This window comes from Atractosteus spatula, chromosome 3 (genome assembly GCF_055471065.1).
Source record: "Atractosteus spatula isolate fAtrSpa1 chromosome 3, fAtrSpa1.hap1, whole genome shotgun sequence".
Taxonomy (NCBI): Eukaryota; Metazoa; Chordata; class Actinopteri; order Semionotiformes; family Lepisosteidae; genus Atractosteus; species Atractosteus spatula.
In genome coordinates this window covers 5,958,160-5,977,934 of record NC_142708.1, presented here as the reverse complement: position 1 = coordinate 5,977,934, position 19,775 = coordinate 5,958,160, and the positions used below count along the sequence as shown (strand labels likewise).

Here is a 19,775-nt window from a genome sequence, read left to right as displayed (position 1 = left end):
AATAACTCCAAGAACACCATGTGTTTGACCTTTCCCTGTCAATGTACTGTAACTTAAAACGGCACTACCTCTTCTCAAAACCCGCCTTCCTGGGTTGTTTCAGCTGTTGGCTCTGACGCAGTGGAGGTCATCTTCTGGTTCAGTCATTTACAGGGGGACCCAATCCTCCCATTAAAATACTGCTGCTCCAATAAGAATGCAAGTCACAGGGAGGGCCATTAAAACACAAACTAATCAGTATTTGAGCCGATGGGATTTCATCGGTTGAGTTGCTAATGACTTTCATTCTGTAGAAAAGTTCTTGCCGCACAGACGTAGTGAGAGCGATTCACTGAATCACCACTAGAGGGCAGAAAATCAATTCCTGGGTCAAAGATTGATGCTCTCGCATAAAAGGAAAAACACAACGGTTTTTTTTTCATAATGTATTGATTGTATCTAACATGTTTACTATAAAATTTAATCACCTGTTTTTTTTTTACCAAAGTTGTATATTTGCAATCAAAATCTTTCACCTCGTAGGATCATAGGCAGGTGCTTCACCTACTTGGGATTTTGTTACTTGTGAATTGACTGCCTGTTTTAAACCAAACGTCGTCCCTCTCCTGGCACGGGGAGACGAGCTTTAAACTTTTTTTCTTTGCTCCTGCTGACATTGGTCGTCTCTTTCCGTTGTGTCAAGATGAACGCGTGCCCTACTGTACGATTTCTCTTTTCCAGTGTACTCCACCATCGATTCCTAAACCCTTTATTAATTACCTCAATGAAAATCCTTTTGTTTTCTTTCTTTGATAAGGCCCCATGTACAGGTATCCATAAAGTTTAAAGACCAAGAACCCTAGGCAATTTAGCACTGCCAAATATAAATATAATATTGTGAGTGTAACACAATGCACTGGCTCAACACTTAAGCCAAACTAAACAGGTCGGCATGATTACATGTGGAGTCAGTACCCTGTGTGTCCATGTCTCTAGCAGTGTTCATTTCCCATGTTTCCTTAGCTATTTTCCAACTACAACACTGAAGACTTCCTCCCTCTGGATCAGGGCGCAATTCAGACGTCATTTCAGACTGCCGCCGTCTACAGGATGAGCTCTCCCCACGCACAGCGCCGGTGGGTATTGGGCTGCTGTAGCCTGGTCTCGTCTGATTCCAGAAGCTCCGCAAGGCTGGATCTGGGATATGGCCAGTGCTGGGATGGGAGACCTCCAGGGAAAAACAGATTGCTGCTGTGGGTGGCCCAGTAGGTGGCGCTCTTCTACGCTATGCTGTAGGAGGCTCCGTCCCTTGAATGAGACATTAAACCGGTTGCTTGGTCATTATAGATCCCATTACACTATTCATGAGAGCAGGAGGGTTAATCCCAGTATCCCGGGATCAGTTATGGCCCTTCCGAAGTACCTTAAATTTAATCCTTGATTAAATGTTTCACTTCCCTAGTGAGCTCCTTTCACTCTCCTCGGTCTCATTACTCCTATTATCGACAAGCATGATGGGTTTTTTTTTAGATCGTCACCTATCGGCACAACTTTGCCTTACGGTTTGTACAGCAGCTGGACAATAGAAGAGCAATGCTGCTGTGAAAGATCGGCTTGAATTCAGGTATTTATTGCAGTTAGGAGAGAGACAGAGAGCTTTCCGAGGTTAGTTTCTGCGTCTCACCGATGAATTTACGAGCAACATTGCGATTGGCTTCTACACGTGATAAGGCTGCCGTTCTGGTCTCTGCAAAACGCCGTCAACGAAGCAGCCAGAAAGAAGAACTTCAGAAATAACCTCACATGATGTCGAGGACATTGAGTAAAGTTAACCAACGTATTTCAAATAAAACTTTTCGGTTTCAATTCATTTATTTTTGATGCATTTTGTATGTGTATGAATGCGGCCCGCCGAGTAGCGCATTTTATCTAATGCGGTTTTGCGAAGAGGTAGTGCCATTTTATGTTTATGTCACACTGACGGGAAGAAATGATCTGCCAGCACACGGGTTTATGTTATCTGTGGCACATGTGATGTGGAATCCATATTGACAGGCAAAGCCAAGTGAAATAAGTGTGAATGTGCCAAGCCTGTCCTAACACCTTTTATTAATTTACTGTCCCAGGGATGGTCAGCCCAGGTCCAGGAGAGCCATGATCCAGTAGGAATTTCACATCACCTCTAAATCAGCAATGTGTAAGAGTCTGGAACACATTTGTAATCATAGAAACCCCAAAACCCTGTAGCTCTCTGGGACCGGAGTTCGCCATTCCGGATTTAAACTTATTTTCCCATATTAGCCTTCAGATACTCCATTTTTTTTTTATTTGACTTGATCCCAGATGCTGAAAGTGAAGTTTTAAAGATATACCCATGAATCTTTTTCCAACATTGCTCCTGCTCATGTCAACATGATGATACTTTCAGAATAAGATTCAGATCGAGAGATCTCGGGTGCTGTCCTGCAGTATACCCATACCTTTTCTGCTGGTAAAAGGCATGGCTTCATATCATTGGAAGTCGGTCATCACGATTATGTGACTGATAAGATCAAACTTTCCACAGTGCACCCTGGGCGTGATTCTGCTTGTGGCAGATAATAACAGGCCATGGCCACTTTCTTCTGCAAGGACTGAAAACACATACATCTTAAGTCTCCCTGCAACAAGCTAAGGTGTGTACCACACTGAAAACTAAAAAAGAAAAAGTAAACTACACAGTTGTCACGAAGCGTTCTTTCAGGGCCCTATGCAGACAACACAATCCGGCGGGAAGTGAGGAATACACGGGGAAAGAGGCATGCTAGGGGCTGGAAGGAAAACAGGGGGCGTGTCCACGGTGCGCTGGTGTTCGGGGGAGATCCGAGGCAAAGTCCAAGGGAGTCCGAGGCAAATCCGTGAATGAAGCAAAAGCCCAAATCCGGGTAATCCATCCTGACAGACACACAGAGTTAAAAACCGGAGCGGGATCCGGCGGAGGAAGAGGAAAATGCAACAGCCAACACAACGTGTGTTTTATTAATTTGTTGTATATGTTTCAGTGTGGAATTAGTCTCCACTTGTTCCTTTACATCGTGCAGACCGATGTTCCTCCCCACTCCGACCTCTGAACTCCCATTGGACTTCTGTTGTTGACATGTCATGGAATCTACAGCTTCCCAGTCAGCCTGGGCCTCTCATTGCCTTTGTCAGGGTGGCATCCAGCACTTTCAGCTCTCGAAAGGTTCGGTCACACAGTCCGAAAGGCACTACTGCACCTACCCATCTCTGTTGGATGAGAGATATTTGACATTTTATTAAATGAGAAAAAAAAAGGGTGTACCTTCTGTGGCTCTACAGAAAAAAATCCATAGCATCTTTTCTGTCCCCACTTGGACAGCCTCTAGCTCCGATTCCTTCCCGGACAGATTCATATGTTATCTGACGTCTCCTCCTCTTCTTCACAGAAGACCCTTGTTTCTCTGCCCTCTTCTTTCTTCTCATCTTCTCTTTACTTTGCTTCTGATTGTGCTTTTGTTTCTCCTTTCAGAAGCATTTTGAAAAGTGCCATCCATCGAATACTTTCTAAAGGTTGTCATTTGGTATAAAACAGATCATTGGAATAATAAAAAACATAATATAACACTTCCTAGTGCTTAGTGCTTGTGAGAAAGAAAACTACCTGATGCTCACTGCTGAAGAGCAGTTATCAAAACCATCCAGGCATTTGTCAAACATTTATGAAAAATAAGACATTTAGAATTACATTTCCATTCAGTGTTGATTACGAGCCTTTTGAAACCCAGCTGACAGAAGAATTGACACCCCGTATCTCCAAGGATATGAGCTCTAACAGCAGCAAGTGTTTGTGGTGACCAGAGAGGTGTGATGTTGAGCCTTGCAGGAAAAAGTGCTCCACGAGGAAGCTGAACAGAGCCACCTGCAGCTGATGACCGTAGCGTGTGTGTTCAAGGGCACACACTGCCCTGCAGGCACATGTGGTTTGCATGCTGTTGGTGGAAATAGGATTGGCCAGGGCAATCAGCTCTAATCCTGCTCCAGGGATATGGTTAGCTCATTCCACACTTGGCTTTTCCTGAAGAGTGCAGCAGGGACCCACTTCACCTCTACAGCTCCACAGGTACTGTGACTGCAGCTCCTATTTAGATTTATTCACACAAGTATACAGTACGTACTGTATCTCCTCCTTGATTTTCTACAGAAAATGGTGAGATGATGTGTTTAAGACTGGCAAGGGAACTTTATGATAATGAAAACTCGTATACGACAGCTAGCCAATTATACAGGACAAATTAGGTTGTACATCAGTGAAAGATTTTGGAAAACAACAAAACACATATACCTTTGCATCACAATGTAAGACTGGAATTTACGCAGCATAACCCTTGAAAAAGTTTTCAAATCCTAACCGGGAACAATACTCTTTGTTCAATTAAACTTGCACTGAAAAGGTGCGGGTGAGTAAGGCAAAAGTTTATGAATCAATTTTTTATCAGACTTCACTTTTTTTCTTGGAGAAAGCTCTGAGGTTTCTGCTTCAAGACTAAATTATTAGTGTTAGTATTCCTAACAAGTACTTTTTAATAGGAACAATAACGCAGTTGTCAACATATGATTGAGCTTTTCTATTATCATAGTCATTTGAAACATAATGGCTCTGTCAAAACTGGTATTTAACAAGCTTCTGCTTTTCATAGTCCGCTCACATCTTTCCTTTGTGGCCGTGTGTTTTCCGAAAAAATGAAAAACATGAGAGATGGATCATCCCCGTTCTTAATGTAATTGTGAAACAGTTCGCAGCAAACAAACAATGTTTCAACCATTTGAAATTAATAGTTTCAAGGGGTTATTGTGAAAGAAGAAGACATTCAAATGTCCTGTCAGTAAAATAATTCATTTAGTTTCTCTGGTCAGAAGCTCCCCAGTTCCTTGCTCTGGTTTCTGGCCTGGTGTCCTTTGTAAATCCTCCTGACCTGTTAAGAATGTCACAGGGGATCATGCGGTTTTCAGTCTGATGTCAGCTGGGACATGGCTTAATCTAGCTCTGTTTCTATTAATATCACTTTTCCTGTCACTAACCTACAAGGACTCCTGCTCCTGCTCTGTTGGTGTACAGACCACACTGGGACCGACTGGGGCTCCAAATTTTGCAACCTCAGACTGGAGTAAATATAGAAAATAAATAATAAGAGAATTCTTAAGTATATTGATATACAGTAATTCTAAATATGTGCATGTATATGCAAAAAATGCATTTTTACTGCACAGTGGCAAAAGCTACACTTTCTTCCTTGTCTCCTAAAATGTATTTACATTTTTAGTGATGCCTGGATTTGTGTTTGTGCCACGTCATAAAATGTGTTTCAGGAAGACAGGATTTTAGAAAAATACAAAGGCTGCATTAAACCGTGAAAAAAATTAAAAGTAAGATGTGAAGAATTTAAGTGCCCAGTAGTAAATTTTTTGATTTCTTAGTTGCTTTTTAAAAACACTTTTACAGTAGCTGATAAAATTATTTGGATAAAGGGCTTAGCGATCTCTGAAATTAAATAGAAAACCAAAATGATTCCTTTTGGCTCCAATGATGATGCCTAAGTGCAGTAAGAGGAGTTAAACCTGCATTAAACTTGATCTTGTATAAGATAGTACGCACATCCTGACCTGTAATATACTACTGTACATCTTCATCTGGATGAACCATACTGATCCACCAATTCCATTTACAAGAGCAATGCCCATTCCTAGACCAGAAATTCATACTGTTCCTGGCCGTCTCAGAGCCATAGCATAAGTAGAAAGAATGGGTGCTGAACCTGAGTAAATTTCTCTTCAGGTTTTTGACAAACATTTCTGGTTCATCATGTGTTCTTATTTAAAATTTTTTTGTAAGTAACCCAGGTCTCGTCTTTGCTTGCATCATTCCAGAGAAGATGTATTGTACAATCTGCACTGCGAGGCTTAAACCCTAAACCCCAGACTCATGGCTGACTTTCAAGCAGACATTAAAAGATGTCACTCGCACTTTGACCACACTGTATCCGCTGCCTGATATCCACCAGTGTCGGTGGCCTTCACCACCTCCTCAGTCAGTGTCACGAAGCGTCTTTCAGGACCCTATGCAGACAACACAATTCGGAGAGGAGTGAGAAAACATGGGGAAAAAGGCTAGCATAGGGGCTGGAAGAAGAACAGGGGGCGTGTCCAAGGTGCACTGGTGTTTGGGGGGTTGGGCTGGGGGTGTTCAGGGCAAACAAGTCCAAGGGAGTCCGTGAGAGTGTCCAGAGAAAGCCAATGTCCAAAGCCGGGTGATCCATCCTGACATAGACAAAGTTAAAAAGCTGGAGCGGGATCCGGAGAAGGTTCGGGGGAATAAAAGGGTGTAACGGGGGCCAGGCGCTCCCAGTCCCGGACCCAGATGGTCAGGACGCCGTTGTGAAGCCTATGCCTTTGAGTCGCTCCTGGACTCGCGGGCAGGCGGGCTTCTGTCTTCCAAAGCTGAGCCCAGGAACGTCTGGCTTTTATAGGACGGGGGTAGGAACCGGAGGCAGGTGCAGGAGATCAAGAATAAACAAGAAGGGGTGGAGCGTCCTTAAGAGGAGGGGTTTACGATCATGACAGTCAGCTTCATCTGCGCCTCTCCGGGCAGTAGCCGCAGTTTGTGTTGATCGACACACAGTATTTCTGTCAGCCATTGAGACCGGGAATATAAAAAGCCCTTCATATTAATGAATGAGGAGGGCAGGGTGTCATTCTGAAACTCTCAACTTTAGTTCCTGATGGAGGCACAGACATTTAATCCTGCCTGCGCGAGGAACATTGGCAGTCTCCGCCTTTACAGCCTCCATGGTGAAACTCATGCCATTGTGTACACCCTTGGTTCTGCAGCTGACTCACGGACTGTCGGGGATGGCAAGCACGTTCTCAAGAATGCTGACGGGCCGCAAGACCGCGGTGCTCCTGGCCAGCCTGGGCGCCAGCGCTTTGGCCACTGGGTACCTTGTGAGCGACACCAACCAGGCTGCCCACCTGGAGAGGAGGAAACTCTACCCACCAAGGTCTGCGTGATGCCTGCTCTAGGCTGACAGTTTCCTTTTTAAACAATTGAAAATGGTGGTGCCGAATGCGATACAAGCCAGCATAGCCGCAGGATGCAAATTCTGTTACGTAAATTGAGTGATTAGTAGTGATAAAGCTTTATTGTATCATAAAGTATTCATTTAAGAGCTGACTGCAACTTTCAATTAAATGGGAGGAAGATTAATAGAAGGTAATTAGTTACATAGGAGTAGCGAAGTATGTGATTGTTAATAGGCAGCTAGATTATTCACAATGTCCACAACAGTGAAAGTCAGATGTGCCTGTTTTAGGAGACTCTTTCCTGGACATACTGTACAGTATTATGTGTCCCCCATAATATTGAAATATATAGTGAGATTAGCATAGGTAGAGCAAATCAAACAAAGATCACCTCTTCTTTAAGCTTCTCACTGACTGTTTTAGAGCCTAACTAGTTTCTTTGTGTGTCTTCACAAATGCAGTCCAAATCTCGAGCTCTGCTATTTTTCACACAAACAGAATCCTGTTCTCTCTCTCTGAGACTTTTCACATAGATTTCTGAAAATTCAATCACTCACAGTTTCTTCTTTCATGTTTCCAAAGTTCCTGGTCAGGCCTTCTTCTCTCTCTGGTTCATATTGCACACCGTGCCTCTGTCCTCTGTCCTCTGTCCCCCGTCCCCTGTCCTCTGTCTCCAGATGGCAGGTATCAGTCACTGTCTGAATCAGAAATCTCATGCTTCCTGCTTTTTAAACATTCAGCTGACCAATTATCTTCCTGCTAGAAAAGTTTCTGGGTAATGAGGTCCATTGTGTCTGAACTAACTGTGTCCTCACTCACTCAAACAAATCCAATTTGTTTAAACTTCACAGGCAAGATAAAGTATTGATTTTCACTAAAAAGGGCTGAAATCAGTGTTTGCAATAGGCCACTCATTTGTTCTTCACAGAAATCTGTGATATATCTTAATCATCATATTAATAGAGAACCCCTAATTCAATTTGCTGAAACATAAACAAGGGGGATTCAAAATGCAGTAAAAAAGAACATGTTATCTATACAGCCACCCCAGTTCTACATTTCATTAAGAGTGAGCTAGTATAATAAATGCATGTTGTATTACAATCAAAAACAATATTACCAGACAATCTCATTTATATTATAACATAGGTAATAAGTACACAAAAGAGAAAGTACAGGAGTTGTTCTTTTATTAAACGAAATAGCATAGCTTCACTATTTCTTCTAACCTAAAAGGACTGCTCTCACCAGCCAGCAAGAAGGAAAGCCTCCTGTACCCCCAGAGTGAAGGTGAGGGTCTTGACTAACAGAGGCCAGGCACATCAGGGTGGAAACCTGAGGTCACAGACCCAGATGGGGAAGCATTTGACGGCCACACCCATACACTCACATACTGTAGCATGTGCCATCACCCCTGTCTTCCCCCCGAGACCCAGGAGTTCACAATGTCCCTGATAGTTCCCAGCTCTCCCAGACAAGTTCCCCTCTATCCCAGCACGCTCTCCCTGGGCTGGCCTCACCAGCCCCACTGCTTCTCTGTTCGGTGCCACCATCCCTGCCTGATGAGGGAGCTACAATATCTTCAGCTGATAATTCCGATAACCAAATATTTTGTGGTGCTGTATTTCCCACAGATACTGTAGCTGCTAAAGGGAGTGTGGCTCGCTCCAAGAGTGTCTTGTAGTCTCATGCAATTGTTTCTCTTCTGTTCCTGCAGTGCTGACTTCCCAGATCTCCGCAAACACAACAACTGTATGGCCTCCAACCTAACCCCAGCCATTTACAGCCGGCTTAGAGACAAAGTCACCCCAGCAAACTGGACTCTGGACCAATGCATCCAGACCGGCGTGGACAACCCTGGGCACCCCTTCATCAAGACCGTGGGCATGGTGGCTGGCGATGAGGAGTGCTATGAGGTACTGTAGCACATCTTCACAGGGAAAGAGACAAGGTGAACTCACTGACACAAGGTATTAACTTGAAGCCCATTAATACAACAGGTGGTTGATACCTGCTGGGACAAAAGGCACCGTCCTTCGGATGAGACATAAAACTGAGGTCCTGACTCTCTGGTGTCATTAAAAATCCCAGGACGAGTGTTAACTACCGTGTCCTGGCCACATTTCCCCCCAGCCTTTACCAGTCATGGCCTCCTAATAATCCCTATCTATGAACTGTCTTCATCACTCTGTTCTCCTCCCCACTGAGAGCTGGTGTGTGGTGAGCGTACTGGCGCACTATGGCTACTGTTGCATCATCCAGGTGGGGCTGCACACTGGTGGTGGTGGAGGGGATCCCCATTACCTGTAAAGTGCTGTAATTGGAGTGTCCAGAAAAGCGCTATATAGTATAAGTGTGAGGATTATTATTGATAGGATTAATAGGAAACAATAATTAATTAACAACAATAATTCACGTATGGGATCATCTGTATGACAGTAAGAACCTAAGGGACAGTCTGCATGGATTTAGGAAAGGTTAGTCTTGCTTAGCTGACTTGTTAGCGTTCCCTGAACAAGCAACATCAATAAAAAAATACACACAAAGCAAGCAATACAGTATGGAGCATTTGGATTTTCTTTTAATAAAGATCCCCATAAAAGATTAATTCTCAATTTGCAGGTGGTAGGCATTCAAGGTAATGTGTATATTTGGAGCGAGCAAGAAAACAGAAAGTACAGATCAGGTGAATACTCCATCTGGGTGTAAGGAAATTACTACCACAGCGATCTGTATTAGACCCTCTGCTTTTCCTAATCTGCTGTATATCATTGATCTAGATTAGTAAACTAGTCTGGTTCGCAGACAAAGCCAGAACAGGACAAAGGACAAACACCTGGTAGATTATGGTCAGGCCCACTCTGAGCCACATCATGCCTGTATACAGTATGACATGGCTGGAGGGGTCGCTTTAGTCTGGGCACCTGTACAAAATGCACTTACTGTATACTGTATATATCGTCAATGATCTGAAAGAAGAGAAGCATCACAGGTCTGCTGTTTGAATCCCCAGGTTTTTGCTGATCTGTTTGATCCTGTCATCAAGGAAAGGCACAATGGGTATGATCCGCGCACCATGAAACACGTTACTGACCTGGACAGCTCGAAGGTAACAAGGCCACCAGCAGGCTGTATTATTATTAGTATTATTATTATTGTTGTTATTGACACAATAAAGATACAATGATGGTTATTATTCTATACTGTACATTATACATGTGTGCATTCATTGGAAGTTCCTGGGAATTCTTCAATATATTTTACCTATCAATATCGTAAATGCCCGTACTAACAAAAATAAACTACAATAAATATTTTATTGCTAAAGTATAAATAATAGTTTTCCACATACTGTATGTGAAATAGTTACTGAAAGTTTTTTTTAAAAAATACTATGGGATTGTCTGACACACACAGTGTAGTATTTTCTGAATCAAGAGCAGTTCCAGGTGAGTATGAGGCTTTTTTAACTGAAATGTAATGTGGAGAGATTTCAGTGTTATCAACAGTTGACTTTTGTTTTAGTTTTAAGCAATGGAATTGATTGCAGGGTACATGCTTACTCTCTTGTTCCAAGTGTGACTCTCCTCATGGCTATACAGATTGTGATCACATTAGATGGATATTGGAAAGGGACAGGTAAACGTAAAGGATAAACCCAAACCTATTCCTTTGTTGCCTACGCACACTGACGCAGCTACCTACAGTACAGTACATGAACTTCACAGATACATATTGTAACATTTCATCGTTGAATGAGCTCCGGTGGAAAGTCTTTCCGTGCACATTCTGCAGGGTTGGACACTGTCACGAACATTAAACGCAATGTTTCCAGCTGCGCTGTCAGTCGCTTATCTGTGCTGTCACCGCACAGTGCAATAGGTTGTGGATACACTCGAATGAGCATTGGTATCCATGGCTAAATCAACTATTTTTTCCCCTGGTGGCAGCACTGTGGTTCCGGACCGTATAGCGTGAAATTAAATCGTTAATTTAATTAAAGCGTTAAATTATGCACAACAAGGTCACAAACCCACTAAAATCTTTGCCCCCTGTTATTTTCTGCCCGGCAGATCACCTCGGGCCAGTTCGACGAGCGCTACGTGCTGTCGTCCCGCGTGCGCACGGGGCGCAGTATCCGGGGGCTCAGCCTGCCCCCCGCCTGCTCCCGCGCCGAGCGGAGGGAGGTGGAGCGGGTCGCCGTGCAGGCCCTGTCCGGCCTGAAAGCCGACCTGGCCGGCAGATACTACCGGCTGAACGAGATGACGGAGCAGGAGCAGCAGAGACTCATTGACGTGAGCTGGCTTGGGTTTGCGCTCCGATAGCCGAGGGGCTGGCGTTTCTAGAGGTTCGCACAGAAAGCAGGGGGCGGGTGATGACCCCCCCTTAATGTCACCCCCAGCTGCATTATGAGGCGGAATTGCATTTGAAACAGAGATTTTATTTTTTTCGACAGTACACGCACTACAGCAATAAATATTTTTTTGCAATAGAAAAATTTTACTGGAACACATATAACGCAAAGTCGGCATTTAATTTATATAAATATATCTAATTCAGCAAACAATGTCCTGAGTAGACATGAGTGTAAGACGTCTTTCCAACATCTCCCTGTGCCAGCTGGCGCTGCACATACTCTTGGCCACCTGTCATTGCAGTTTACAGGTGTATTGGCATCTATTTTTGTCCTCTCGCTCCTGATAATCTTTGAGATCCTACTGTACAGTATGTATACTGGTTGCACTACAGTATCGTCTTTTTCACTCTCCGCTGGATCTTTAAAACCATCTACAGCAAATGGAGCCGGTATTTAAAGTCACGTCCCATAACCACCGCAGACTCCTTCCTTAATGAGGTTCCTGATGTTCGCGAAACAGTTCTTCACTTGTTGGACGTAAATCAAAGCTACAGTATCCGATGACTTATCTGTAAAGACCGGTTTTAGAGAAAAATGAACGTTGTCAGCAAGGGGCTGGAAGCGGTCTGTGTAAAATCGGAATTGGTCCCGCCTGACCCGCCCGTTGATCGGGATTCTCTGCTCCTTCCCTGCCGGCACGCCCCAGGAGCACTTCCTCTTCGATAAGCCCGTCTCTCCGCTGCTCGTCGCCTCTGGCATGGCCAGAGACTGGCCTGACGCTCGTGGGATTTGGTAAGGAGGCAGAAGTAGAACCGAGAACCCCAGAAAAATGCCTTTACAGGGCATCCCCAGTCTCACCCTAGCCCTGAGTGCCCACCCTTGAGTTCGGACCTTTATTTCCCCCCCCCCCACACCACTGATCCACTGTACTGTATATCCTGACCACAGCTTGGGTGCAAAAAAAAATGTGACACAAAAATATATCATGTTAGACTAGGGATGAAGCCATTGTCTTTCTTTTAACTGTAAGTATGTTCTTGTTATCATATACTGTAAGATACAGTTCAGTTTTTATTACATACAAAATATAGTAATACAAAAGAAATGGTAGTGTTAAGGTTATGCAGTAACAGGGTTCTGAACAAAAACAACTTTATGAGCCAGTATTTTTTCTTGCAGCTGTTGGTAAGCATATAAATCCCAGTGCATTAGAGTTGCCTCCTGCTGTGTGTCCCTGGGGCTGTCCACTGTCCTGCTGCAGTGAATGGACAGGTGATTAGTGACTGCTAGACTTTATTACTTAGAGACCCAGCGGTCCGGTCAGGATTTGAACCTTCAATAGAAACGGTTGCAGGAATGTGAGGTGACTTCCTGAGCCCTGCTCCTTGCTTGTTTGGAGAAAGAAGCTTTGTCCGAATGTGCTACACAGCCGTTCCGTCTGCTAGCCCGCTAGCTTCCCTCCGGATCCCTCCCTCACCCTCTGTTCCCTGTGACCTCTCTGACCTTCAGGACCACTTCCTGTTTGATAAGCCGGTTTCCCCGCTGTTGACATGCGCTGGGATGGCACGCGACTGGCCAGACGCCAGGGGAATCTGGTAGGGGGCAGGGGCATGAGTGGGCGTGCCTTGCCATTGACTGTCCTAACCGCAGGCCTCTCTGACCTCCTGCCAGAGCCCTGCACGCATGGCATGCATCTCAGGAAGATCAAGGCTGGCTTGGTGGGGCTGCGCCCATGCAAGAGAATTCTGACAGCTTAGCGTGCAGCCACGTGTCGGAAGTGTTGGGATGGGTGATGCAGTGTCATTTCAATCACCCCCATCAATAAGACCATGCAGTTAAAACTCCATAAACAGTTGTGCAAAGGGCTGGTGCATGGCTCTAACTATCAACACATTCCCAATTTGAATGATCACATGAAGATGAACACACAGTCACTTTTGAGCTTGGATTATTGTATAAACATTCATGACGATGTTGGGAATTGAATACTGTACAATTGCACATCTGAAATCCCAATCTGTATATTTACAGTAAGTCAAATCTGAATTGCATAGCTGTGGTGCTTTCAGTGCACTGATCGTAGTCTGATTGAAGTGGAACTTCAACATTCTTGCTTCTGCCTTAATTGGACCAACTTCTCCTGACTCTCCAGGCTCTGGAGCTTTAGAGAGACCTAGAAAAGCTGCAGACATGTCAGCCTACCAAGGCCACACTGGACAATTCTGATTTAAGTCATAAAGATGAATCACTTTCTAGTGATGGCACCCAGCAATATACTTGAAACATGCACATTTCTGCTGGATTATAAAAACCTTGGGCTTGAAATTAACTTTGCTTCCTGATGTATAAAACTAAGCTTCGAAATCACCTACTTACACCGGTTTGATTAAATGATTTTGAAGAGACAAGAATGCTATTATATTTGCTTTTTTATAAGAAGGTGATGCAGTTAACCCTGGTATCGGTTTACCATCATCACTATTTGCCAAACTAACCCCATGGAATGAAGGAACCTTTCTGTGATATTGTTCATGATAATTGTAAAACAAGTTAAATCCTTCCTGCTGATGTTGTGGATTAACTATTTCCAGAACGATCCTGAAAAAATAAAAGGCTCACACAGATTCCATCCAACAGAGATGCAACCATTCCACCTTTAACTCTAGAGCAAGAGTAAAGTAATATCAGTCGTTCAACCTGCTTATGAAAGAATGAAAAACAGTGCCCAACCACCCTTTTACAGCTAATTAATATAACAGGATAAGATGGGGTAAGTCCAAAATTCCATAGGGTGGTAAAAAAAAAAGTCACTTTGCAAAAATCTTTAGATTTAGATCTCTGCAAAATCTCTATAGATTTAGGGAAATATATTTTAAAATAACAGTGCTGTTTTGTATTGGACCATTACAGTCTACAGTACAGGATATGCTTTTGCCCTTGACGGCTAAAACAATATTGAAATCATGGGGTTGACTGGGAAAAATTTCTTAGCTCACCTTGCATGTACATCTCTTGTAGTTCTTCCCACCAGAAAATCTGCGCATGTTATATTCCCGTACTCAACTCGGAAAATGTGTTCCAATTCTACTTTCCTGTGGGCAGGCATAACTTTGACAAGACCTTCTTGATATGGATCAATGAGGAGGACCACACCCGAGTCATTTCCATGGAGAAGGGCGGCAACATGAAGCGGGTGTTTGAGAGGTTCTGCCGGGGCCTGAAAGAGGTACAGTCCGTCTGTCTTCACTGCAGCTACTGTCCACATAGTGAGAGATCTCTGGAGTTCAGCTTCCTGTGATTTCATCTGATTTCCATCTCCTGAGGTCACTATATCTACCAATGACATCATAACAACAACAACAACAACAACAATAATAATAATAATAAAAATTGGACATCCATTTGCTTTCCAGGTATTAATGTAATGGGACCGGTGCATTGATCCAGTTACAACAGTGATGTGTCTCTCCTGTCTCTGGCACAGCAGAGTTTGGTCACTGTCTGGGATGTGGCTCTGTGCCTGCTCAGATCCCACGAGCGACCAGGTCCGTATCCCAGCAGGCGGACGTTGACAGCTCTGAGACCCCACTTCCGTCTCTCCGTGCTGGCAAAACTATAGATGAGCTGTCTGAGACCTTCCAGGTGTCTCAGTAGTTGCACTACCTCAGGGCTGTGTGAAGGGAAACCTGGCTCTTCAGTCACAGGAGGTTCGAGTAGGGAGCTGCGTCAGCATGCGCAGGCTGCAAAGGAACAACGTTTTGACTGTGGAGCCTTGTTCACAAATGTGTGTGCTATTCAGTCACATGCCAACACGTTTCAGAATCTTACAGCTTGGATTAGAATATATCTGAAGGAGCAGGGTTTAGATGTGCTGTGATGTACCGACTGGACACAGGTTTTGCACGTGTGTGTTTTGGACAAAGCTGACTTTATCACTCAACGAGGACATAGTCAAGACCTATTATAAAGAGTAAATTCAGAGCACGACCTGGTGGTAGCAGATCTATTCTTCCAAAATACAGCAATCTGACAGTGTACAGAAACAGTGCATTTAGTATTCAGTGACCACCAGGCGTTTAGTATGCTACATCATAGAAAGAACTGAAGTTTGTACAATATAGTCCATTTTACAATGGAGGCAATATGAAAGATTCAATTTGATGTGCGCGTGTTCTTTGTTTCTTATTTTAAAGTGGATTGACATGGCCCTTAAGGCTGGTAAGAACAGTGTGTTCTTGTAGGATTGCACACGAGGATAGAGCAGTGAATTACTAGAAGTAAGACCTGCCTAAAAAGAGCCCTTCCTTTTGAATTCCAGAGATTTTCAGGGGTCACTGCTCGCTCACCTTGGGCTCGCAATGTCGCTTGTTGATTGAATGAACCTTCTGGTTGCTCCTCCTCCTGGCTTACTGCTGTGGTCCTCACGCGAGGGAGGAGAGGATCTGAGCAGGCCTTCTCTCGTTGTGTTTTAAAGGTCGAGAAGCTAATCAAAGAGCGAGGCTGGGAGTTCATGTGGAATGAGCGCCTGGGCTACATCTTGACCTGCCCCTCCAACCTGGGCACAGGGCTGCGGGCCGGGGTGCATGTCAGGCTGCCCCTCCTCAGCAAGGTGAGCAGACAGCACCCCCACACGCAGCCGTTGTCAGAACGGTGTTATTTACGAACCCTGTGCGGGTCTCCAGGCGCGCTCCGGTAGCTGAGGTATGCAAGGCAGGCGACGAGGTCGAGTGGTCGGTTATTCCAGGCAGGGTCAAGTCCAGGTCGTAGGCAAGAGGAGAGGCGAGCGAATCCGACTGGGGCGAGGCAAGAGAGAGAAATCCAAACACCAAAACCAAGGAGTCGACGCTGAGGGAGTCCAGACGAGGTAGAAAAGGTACTGAGGAGGAAAGGGCAAGGTGAGCTCAGGAGGCGGGAGAGATCCTAATACGGAGCGATGTTACCGGGTGAACTGAGGGTTTAAATACTGAAGGAGGGGTGTGTACGGGAAAACGGATAATGAGGGGTTAATTGAGACCAGCTGCAGCCATAACAGCCGCCACCCACAAGAACACAAGACAGGGTACAACCAGCCGCCACCCACAAGAACACAAGACAGGGTACAACCAGCCGCCACCCACAAGAACACAAGACAGGGTACAACCAGCTGCCACCCACAAGAACACAAGACAGGGTACAACCAGCCGCCACTCACAAGAACACAAGACAGGGTACAACCAGCTGCCACCCACAAGAACACAAGACGGCACAACCAGCCGCCACCCACAAGAACACAAGACAGGGTACAACCAGCCGCCACCCACAAGAACACAAGACAGGGTACAACCAGCCGCCACCCACAAGAACACAAGACAGGGTACAACCGAGAGGAGGCCATTTGGCCAGTTGAGTCCGATCGGTTATTAGCAGCTAATTGATCCAAAGTCCACATCCAGCTGTTTCTTTAGGAAGCCTGGGTATCTGCATCGACAAATGTGATGCAGTCGTTTGTTCCAGGCTCCTACAACCCTTTGTATAAAGAGATGCCTCCTTTGGTTCATGTCTCACCATTCATTCTGAAGGAACCATCTGAGTCCTCTCGCAGTCTTCTCTGTTCAAGACTGAAAAGGTTTGATTACTTTAACCTGTCAGTGTGGGACATTCCTCTGAGTCTGGGAATGAACTGATCTCAGAGAAGCAGTATATTGTTTGGAACATGGCAAAGTTGCACACAGTATCCCTAATGAGGTCTCACTAGAGCTTTGTTTCAACACGACATACCTTAATTTAAATGCCACATCTCGAGCTATATATCCAAACATTATGTTAGACATTATGTTATTGCCTCTCAACATTATCTAGGGGATGAACTGTAAATGACATGTCAACATAAATACTGTACCTAAATCTTTCTCATACAGAGCCTCTTCTAGCTCAGTGTCCTGACTTGTTATAATACTTTATGCTTTTACTACCTGCATGTAAAACCCTACACTTGTCTACACTTAATGTGTGTTTGTCCAGCAGGTCATGTTTCTTTTGTCTGTTTCGTAACTGGCACTGTAACACCCTTTGTGAAGCACTCAGGTGCAGAATATCTCTAGATGAAGATTTATTGGTTAAAATGTGAATTAAACAACTTGGAAAGAGCTTATAAGGCTTTCCTAGGTTTATTTATTAATTTTCTCGATTTCTCACCTCTTTATGGTGTGCAGGTAGCTCAACATACAGAATTAACGATTCGACGTCTACTATAATTCAGCAGAATCTAGGGGCGACAGGGACAGATCTTATGTAAGGAACCAGATGGAGAAAAACAAACTTTAAATGACTAAAAACCGCTAACCCAGGGGGTACTCACACATAAATCAGGAGTCTGACAGTTATGATAAAACTGGGGACAAGCATTTCAGATAGATTGGTGGTGTCCCCTGCCTAGTCCTAGGCAGTAATACCCCCCTTGTGTATTGAACAACGCCTTGCTAATTAAGCTGCACTTTCATAACGAACAACTTCGATTTCATAGGATCCCCGCTTCGGCAAGATTCTGGATAACCTGCGACTCCAGAAGCGGGGTACCGGCGGAGTGGACACCGCTGCAGTGGGAGACGTGTTTGATATTTCCAATAATGACCGTATTGGTCGATCGGAGGTAAACCTTCTTACTGTAAGACTGGAATCTGTGGGAAACGACAAAATGATTCACTGCTTACAGGAACAGAAGCAACTTCTTTCTCATAAAGAGAGACCGGGACTTGAACTTAAATTGTTCATGCAGGGCCCTTAACATGACCCTTATCCTCACATACCTGAAACTGCAGTTAAATTCCTGAATGCAGTGACTCTGCAAATTGTCTGGGTTTGTCGCTTTACCAGATTGCTGTCTATTTCCAGAAAATAAAAGTCCAGTCAAATGGCTAGGTACAGATACATGTCCAATGTCCCTTCTCTTCCACTTTGTAAGCCTATTATGTAAAAACAATCCGATTTTAAATTAACGAGTGTTTGATTTTCCATGTGCAAAATGCGCTGATTGTAGATTAGCTCTCTTGAATCATAATTTTTTTTTATTGTTACAGACAATGTTATTGTTATTTAATTTTGTTGATTAAATAATTATCTTCATATCTGTCCGTTGTAAAACCTCATACAGAGGAAAAATCCCAAAAGAAATCCGCAGAAAAGGCCTATGTTTCATACTGTTAGAGGCCCTTCCCTGTGGACGGTTTCATTGTGTCTGGTTTTTGTAAGTAAGCGCTGGTTCTGGATGTGACTGTGGCACTCTTATCATTTAGGTGGAGCTGGTCCAGCTCGTTATCGATGGAGTCAACTATCTCATTGAGTGTGAGAAGAGACTGGAGAAGGGTCAAGACATCAAGGTGCCCGCCCCCCTGCCCCAGTTCCGAAAGTGAGCTCCTCGATCTGAGCGCAGCAGGGAGGCTGCTGCAGAGACAGGCACAGCCCTGCTTCCACGAGCGACAGAACTGAAGGTCCTACACGTAATAGAGCTTCTAATAAATTATTCTAGTAAAGAGCTCTGTGTCTGTGCTTATGTTCTGTGAAAAAAATACATCTGCACCTTAGTTTCTCTTTTAGCAATGCACTTTTAATCTTTGAAACACCTAAAACCAGATTCTATAGATTGTTTATTTTATATATATATATATTTTTTAAATTTTGTTTTATTTTTTTTATTTATTTACCAGCAGCCATATCACCCTGCAACTCACAATTGGCAACACACTGAAAACTCAGCAGAAAAGTACTGTATAAGTGTGAGGAATCATAATTATGACACACAGCGGACCATTTTGATAGATATACAGCATATAGGAAGTATCATTACTCGTTTGTTTCTGACTTAATGTGTTTTAAAAACTAATAACAGCTATGACACTTTGAGGAGATATTTCAAAACTCACCACAAGGAATTGAGTGGGGGAAATAAGATATTGTCACCTTAAACACTCTGAGCCTACTGTTCCTGTGACACCATAATATGATTTATTATTTCAATTTGCACATTGAATCCTAAGGTGTGATTTAAGTAACAATATTTAAGGCATTATATTCAGGATTTAAAGACTAAGCTGGATTTATCGTGTTAAAAACTTAACAGTAGGAAGAGTCACTTGATACTTTTTGAAGCTACTGTACAGTAGTTCAGTATCTTCCAAAGTAAAAACAAAGTCAGCAGCACAAACATCAATAACGCACATTGCATTAAACGATAACCAACTTCAAGAACAAGTGTTTGTGCAGACGTCTTTGAATTATTTTTCTCCTTTTTTTACACTGCAAGTATCAGAAGTTAAATGGTTCCTCTTCATGTAAGACTTTATGTTACAAGACTGTGTGACAGATGGAAAGAGCTGGAGACTGCAAG

General features: G+C 43.9%; 1 protein-coding gene across 2 annotated transcripts; it reads left to right on the top strand.

Moving 5' to 3' along the window:
* Window positions 1-3,944: 3,944 nt before the first annotated feature.
* Window positions 3,945-18,922, top strand: LOC148837301 (creatine kinase S-type, mitochondrial-like). Of its 2 annotated transcripts, none has more exons than XM_088910910.1 (10): window positions 3,945-4,099; window positions 6,865-7,034; window positions 8,774-8,972; window positions 10,070-10,165; window positions 11,130-11,351; window positions 12,923-13,008; window positions 14,516-14,639; window positions 15,888-16,022; window positions 17,916-18,041; window positions 18,685-18,922. In XM_088910910.1, exons 1-10 carry the CDS (start codon window positions 4,025-4,027, stop codon window positions 18,799-18,801), a joined length of 1,350 nt encoding a protein of 449 aa, XP_088767036.1. In that variant the 5' UTR covers window positions 3,945-4,024; the 3' UTR covers window positions 18,802-18,922. The 2 variants fall into 2 exon arrangements, with proteins under 2 accessions (XP_088767036.1, XP_088767037.1); XM_088910911.1 differs by lacking the exon at window positions 12,923-13,008 and adding an exon at window positions 12,120-12,205.
* Window positions 18,923-19,775: the final 853 nt, after the last annotated feature.